This window comes from Mus caroli, unplaced genomic scaffold (assembly GCF_978045245.1).
Source record: "Mus caroli unplaced genomic scaffold, Mus_caroli_1 scaffold_4, whole genome shotgun sequence".
NCBI classification, from domain to species: Eukaryota; Metazoa; Chordata; class Mammalia; order Rodentia; family Muridae; genus Mus; species Mus caroli.
This window is the reverse complement of record NW_028227259.1, coordinates 957921-964453: the sequence shown is the minus strand read 5'-3', so window position 1 is coordinate 964453 and position 6533 is coordinate 957921. Positions and strand designations below refer to the sequence as shown.

Sequence of the window (6533 nt, the reverse complement as noted above, 5' to 3'; positions counted from 1 at the left end):
ACTTCATTTTTGAAAAAGAAAACGGCATCTCCAATGAATGGTGTTGGGAAAACTGATGTCTACATGCATTAGACTGAAGCTGCTTCATCATTTCTAATCCTGCACAAAAAACCCAGCTTCATATTGACTGAAGAATGCCACAATCTGAAGCTAGGAAAAAAGTAGGGGCTTTGTACACGATATAGCTATAGATAAGGACTTTCCTCAGTGGGGCTCTGGTTGCCCAGGGTATATGGCCAACGACTGGAAAAAAAAAAGTGAGAGCTTCTGTACAGCAAAGGAAGTGATCAATCAAGGGAAGATGTAGCCTCCAGGCTAGGAGATGAGAGCAAGTCTTTGCTAGATCTATGTCCAACACGATAGCTATTAAGTATTCAACTCAAAAAACAAAACACCAAGAAAACAAGTAACTCAATTAAAATGAGCCATAGATCTGAACAGAGAGAGATTTCTCAAAAGAAAAAATATGATTGGCTGCTAAACACTTTAACAAGTTCCACAGCCATAGATAGATGAACATTTTCAGAATCCAAAAGGGTTCCAAGTTATTGTAAGTCAATGTTTTCCCTTTCCATCTGGGCAATCATGTCAAATGTGCTAGGTAGCTAGGTTACCATTTTAGATTAACTTAATTGACTTTTAATAGATACTGTTACAATGCACACTGACTGTATATAAAAACCTCACATATAACAAATTAAATTTAAGAAAAAGGTTCAGTTAGTCACTTGGCAAATGAAAATTAAAACTTTGGTAAGAGAAAGAGGAACAATTGCTCATTGATGGTGAGAGTGTAGACTGGTGCAGCCTCTGGAGAGATCAGTGTGGAGGCTCTTTGGAAAGCTCGAAGTAGAATCTCCACGTGCTAGCTGTCCCACTCCTGGGCATTTACCCCACAGGGCTCTCTAGCCTTCTATAGAGATGTGTGATCATTCCTGTTCATTGCTGCTCTTGACAATACGCAGGAAATGGGATCAGTTCATCAAAAGATAGAAGGAAAATGGAAATGTTATCTATCTATAGATCCATCCATCCGTCCACCTACCCACCCATACATGCATACACATGCACAGTGGAATTCTATTCATCTGTAAAACAAGTTAAATTATTCCAATTGAAGGTTAATGAGTGGAACTGGCAAATTATACTGTATGAAGTAACCCACATCCAGAAAATACAAATGCCAAATGTTCTCTCTGATTTGTGGATCATAGACTCAACTGTGTTTAACTTGGAGTGCCTATACAAGCCAGGACACTAGAAAGGGACTATTGAAGGGGTGTCGGATGTTACATCACAGGTACTGTAAAAGTAGAAATAGGAATGGAAAGGTTTAAGCAGGGAAGAGTGTTAGGAGGAAGGGGTGGGCATGAAGAGGGTTAATAAAAAATAAAGTATTATGAGAAGGCTACGAGGAACCTATTTTGTAAGCCAATCCAAATAATATAAGTAAAAAAAAGTTATAAGATGCCCTGCTTGGCTGCTCCTAAAAGTCACTGATTAATAAACATAAATGCTAGTGCCAGGTGTGATGTCTCCCTTGGAGTTGTTGGGCAGGAGGCTCCAAAGGCCCCCAAAACAATACATGCCTCCTAGCTGTCCACCGGAACTTGCTGGTAAGATCCTATTAGTGAAGACAACACACCTTGCTTGCAAGATAGAAACCAAGCCGGATGTTTCCTTCTTGCTGTTTGCTTTCATAATGCTGTCAGGTTCTATGCAGGGTGTAGAGGTAGAAAAGCATCAATAGATGCTTCCCGCTATGAACCCAATGGATGACAATACCAATCCACTAGTGGTGCAGCAGACCACTCTGGTTGAATTTAAAGCTTGCTCTGTAGGAAGGAATCTGTGTTTAGTATGGTAAATCCAGTTAAAAATTCATGGCTGGGCAGGTCATAGACTAGTGGGAACGGTAACTTAACTCCTGTTGTTCGACCAAGTTGAACTGGGATCAAACTGCCTAATATGCTTATGTAAGTAATAGCTAATCTTGGTTCCTAACTTGACAATCCTCAGCAAGAGGGAGCCTCAAATGAAGACCTGCCTCCCTCAAAGTGATCTGTGGGCATGTCTGTGGGGCACTGCTAATTGACTTAGAGGGGTCCAGCTCACTATGGTAGTACCATCCCTAGGCAGGTGGGCTATGTGTAGTAGTTAGATGAGCAAGCCAGTAAGCAACACTCCTATATAGTCTATGCTTTAGTTCCTGCTTCCAGGTTCTGCAAGCTGAAATAAACCCTCTTCTCCCAGGATGCTTTCGGTCAGTGTTTTATCAGGACAACAGAGAAGCAACCTAGAACAACACACATAGACAAATAGTGCTCTCAGCCTTCATTGGAGAAACTTCTCTTCACAATAAACAGTAACGAATGAAGAGATTCTTGGCTGCCCAAGGTGCTGAGAACAAGTGACAGCAGAGTCCGCAGGCCTGAGTAGGACATTTATGCCACCACCTTTAAGGCTCAGGGAATACCACAGAGGTAGAAATAATGTGAAAGCTGGAAGACAGAGACAAGAGTAGCAAAATAAGATCTGGGCATGGATAGCACAGCACCGTAACCATGAACTTACAGTAGCTCTGGCTACCTGCACAGGGCCTGTACAAGATTAAATCTTTCAACAGCCAGTCATGGATTGGGGGAAGAAGTCAGGGGTCCAACCTTCCCTACTGAAGTATTTATCGGATACTGAGAGATTCTAGAAGAGGGGGAGTCATTGTTTTCACATGTGAGCCCACTGATGAGCCTACCAGTCTCCTGGATAGTTCCATACCCATGGTCACAGACAGTTCTGATTCAAATCAATGGATCACGCAACAAAATAAAAATACACGAACATGGGAAAAAAATCTGCAGGAAGGAGGGGAGATGGATGGGAGTGTGTGAGAGACAAGGGTGGTGGTGACAGTAATCACAATGTATTAAATAAATACATAGGAAACTATGAAAGAATAAATTTAATGTTTATAAAAATATTCAATATGTTCAACATTATAAAATTTAGAATTTGATTCTGTATAGAGTGAGAAAGTCTGCTGCATTAGCCGTGTGAGAGGTTACAGGAAGGGCTGAGGTCAGAAGCCCTTCCTCCATACTGAAGCCCACATAGAAAGCAGTGTTTGCTTGCCTGACAGCTACCAGAGTGAAGCTACCCTGTTGCTACTTCTGTAACTGTGATCCTTCACTGGGATCAGAACTCAGCTCCCTGAGCCTTTCAACCTGAACAGAAGTGCTCTCGGAGTCCTCTTGGAATCCAGGGTGTTTTGGGGCTGCTGAGGGATCTAGCTCCACAGACTAGGCAGCTGCTGTGCTTTCATCCTCTCCAGTACGCTCACAGACACGGCGAGACTACCTAACTCTTCTCACATAAGCTATTCTAGAAATCCCTTTGTAATTTACATTTCCTTTTATCAGTTTTGTTCTATAGAACCCTAATACATGAATCATGAAGTGTATTAATTGTGTTAATACACAGTGATCAGATAAGATAAACAGCATGGTGAGGCAGAGAGGCAGTGTAGAACCTGTGTCACGCTATCAGCCAAGGAAACAATGGCAAGGACCTCAACTCTGGTGGCTGCAGCACAACTAGGAAGGGGAAGGGAAAGGTCGTATAAGACATTAAATTACATGCGATAAACACACGTATAAACAGAAGGAAGGCAACAAGAAAAAAGTTGAAGCCCACTCAGAGACTTCACGACTATGTAAATGATTGTAATCTGACAGCGCCATTGGGGGAAATCAATTCTGCTTCTAGATATGATGAAAACAAAATAATTTATAGCCCATGTTAAGAGGAACTATAACAACAGGAACTTGAAAGTAAGATCTAGAATTCAGAGAGAGACTGAGGCTCAAGATTCAGGGTTGAGATTCAAGAGCATACTAGCAGACAGTAAGGTCTAAAATGGGTCAAATTACCTGGGAAGTGGTTATACAGAATCAAAAGTGCATACACAGCAAAGAATGACAGGCTTCCTTGTTAGCCTCACTTAACTACATAATTTTAATATTAATAAGGCTTACACATAGTATCGTTTAGAATAAAAAGTTAATGTCAAGAGTAGAAAATGACATAAAAATTATCTGCTTGTGTGTGTGCTTTGGTATGACAGCCAGTGGTCTAATTTAATTAGATATGAGATTTAAAATTAAGAAATTATTCCCGAGCCGGGTGTGGTGGTGCACGCCTTTAATCCCAGCACTCGGGAGGCAGAGGCAGGCGGATTTCTGAGTTCGAGGCCAGCCTGGTCTACAGAGTGAGTTCCAGGACAGCCAGGGCTATACAGAGAAACCCTGTCTCGAAAAACCAAAAAAAAAAAAAAAAAAAAAAAAAAAAAAAAAGAAATTATTCCCAAGCCATCCTTGGTACACCCAGAGGATGGAAAACTGTGCGGGGAGTGAGCATCTGGACTCATCAGTGTGTAAAGACACTAGGACCGATGCAAGGAGTTCAGCAGCGACCTTTAGAGGGAAGCCATCTTGTGGTAGAGACACCTTTAACTAAGAGGTTTAAAAACACCTTAAGATAGGCTTATAGATTACAGAAGAAATGGTTTAAATAATAGATTCAAGTACAAAATACATTTTATTTATTCAAATCATGTTGGTTTTCAGAATATTTGAAGTAACACACAAAATTATATCAAAGCTATATTTTAATTTCATCACATTCCACACTAAATTCTTTACTATTTACCAAAAATAACTTTTTATAAAGTATACTATTTTGTCTAATATAATCCAGACTGCTGATCTATTTTTATGTGTTTCTCTCAAAAATTAGAAGAGCTTATGAGCATATCGTACAAAACTAAGTGGTATATTACACACCAAACATGAGTACAGATTCTGTACAATATATGTAACAGCATATACATACTACATGAAACTACATGCTTTGTTAAGTCATATTTTCAGAAATCTTTCATGGAAAAAATCTACATTGCAAAATGTGGTGGTTTGTACTCAAATTCTTTTCATGAATTTCTTTCAGAGGGCATTAGCTGTCCATTTAACTTCATTAGCAGCTTTACCACAAGACCAGCCTACAAAATAAAACATACATTAACATCAAATGTGAAACCTATAAAAAGCTTAGAAGACATACAGTGTAGTGGACATTTTCATACTTATTTATTTGAAAGGTAACTTTATTAGGAAGAGAGAGCAGGTCAAGAAATTGGGCAGATTGGACACATCTGCAAACCCACAAACTTAGTTCTAGACCTGCATGCGTGAACCCTTTTCATTTAAGAACTCCCTTTGCAACTGAAGGAGCTGAAGGGGTTTGCAACCCCACAGGAAGAAAAACAGCATCAACCAACCAGACCCTCCAGAGCTCCTGGAGATTAAACCACCAACCAAAGAGTACACATAGAGGGTCCCATGGCTCCAGCCACATATGTAGCAGAGGACAGCTTTGTCAGGCATCAATGGGAGAAGCCCTTGATCCTGTGAAGGCTTGATGCCCCAGTGTAGGAGAATGCCAGGGCAGGAGTAGGTGGGTGGGTGGGTAAACACCCTCATAGAAGCAGGGGGAAGAGGGATGGGATGGGGGTTTTGGAATGGGGGGGGGGAAGAGGATAACATTTGAAATGTAAATAAAGAAAATATCCAATTAAAAATAAATAAATAGAAAAAAAGAACTCCCTTTGCCTGACCTCAGCCCTGTAGGTTCAGAGCCATCTTTCTCTGGTTCAGTTAAATAGTTTACCCACCAGCTTACTTGGCCTACTTTAGATCACATATCTGCCTCATGGCTCAACCTAAGGAAAGCCATATTATCACATCAGGCACACAGATAACACAAGAGTCCACATGCCCAGGTCAAATGGCAAAAACAAAGGCAGCATGATTGGACAAAACAGCATGTCTCCCATCAAACCCACCAGTCCTACAGAAGTATTTTGTAATGAGAACTACCTAGATGAACCTCAGGACATAAGACTAAAAGAATAATCATTAACATTAGCAAAAAATTCAAGGAATTAAAAGAAGATACAAATACTTTATTGAACTCCAAGAGGATAACAATAAACACTTGAGTGCTGCCCAAGAAAATATTTGCAGCTGAGAAAAATAACAAAAATAACTCAGGATTTGAAAACTGAAGTTGAATAAAGAGAAACACAAGCTGAAATGAAGAGGTAATTGAAAAACTTAAAATGCCAATGAGAAAACTCAGGTAAAGTTTAACAAGTAGAATCAATCTGAGTCAAGCAGATGACAGATACCTGGACTAGAACATAAAAAGATCTAGACTATATAAATGAAAAAAAATTAAAAAACTAAAAAAGCATAGAAAAGAAACATACAAGAAATGTGGGATACTAGTGAAAGATAAAATCTTTGAATTACAGGCACAGAAGAGGGAAAAGAATCCTAGGGCATTCAATGACATAAACCAGATCTTTAACAAAATGATACATGGAAACCTGCCCAAACCAAAGACACATCAACAGATACAAGATGGACACAGAACACCAAAGAAGTAAGACCAAAAAAGAAGCATCCAAAAGTATATCA

General features: G+C 39.8%; 1 protein-coding gene across 5 annotated transcripts in view; it reads right to left on the bottom strand.

The window, feature by feature from the left end:
* Positions 1-4563: 4563 nt before the first annotated feature.
* Krit1 (KRIT1 ankyrin repeat containing) overlaps positions 4564-6533 on the bottom strand; it is a 40333-nt gene continuing 38363 nt past the window's right edge. For 2 of the 5 annotated variants that reach the window (XM_085836402.1, XM_029477842.2), the window contains one exon: positions 4569-5053. In XM_085836402.1, coding sequence (XP_085692528.1) covers positions 4985-5053 — 69 coding nt within the window. In that variant the 3' untranslated portion in view covers positions 4569-4984. Of the gene's footprint in view, positions 5054-6533 lie in introns of all 5 variants that reach the window. The other 3 variants (XM_085836403.1, XM_029477843.2, XM_021161997.3) reach the window with 3 other exon arrangements.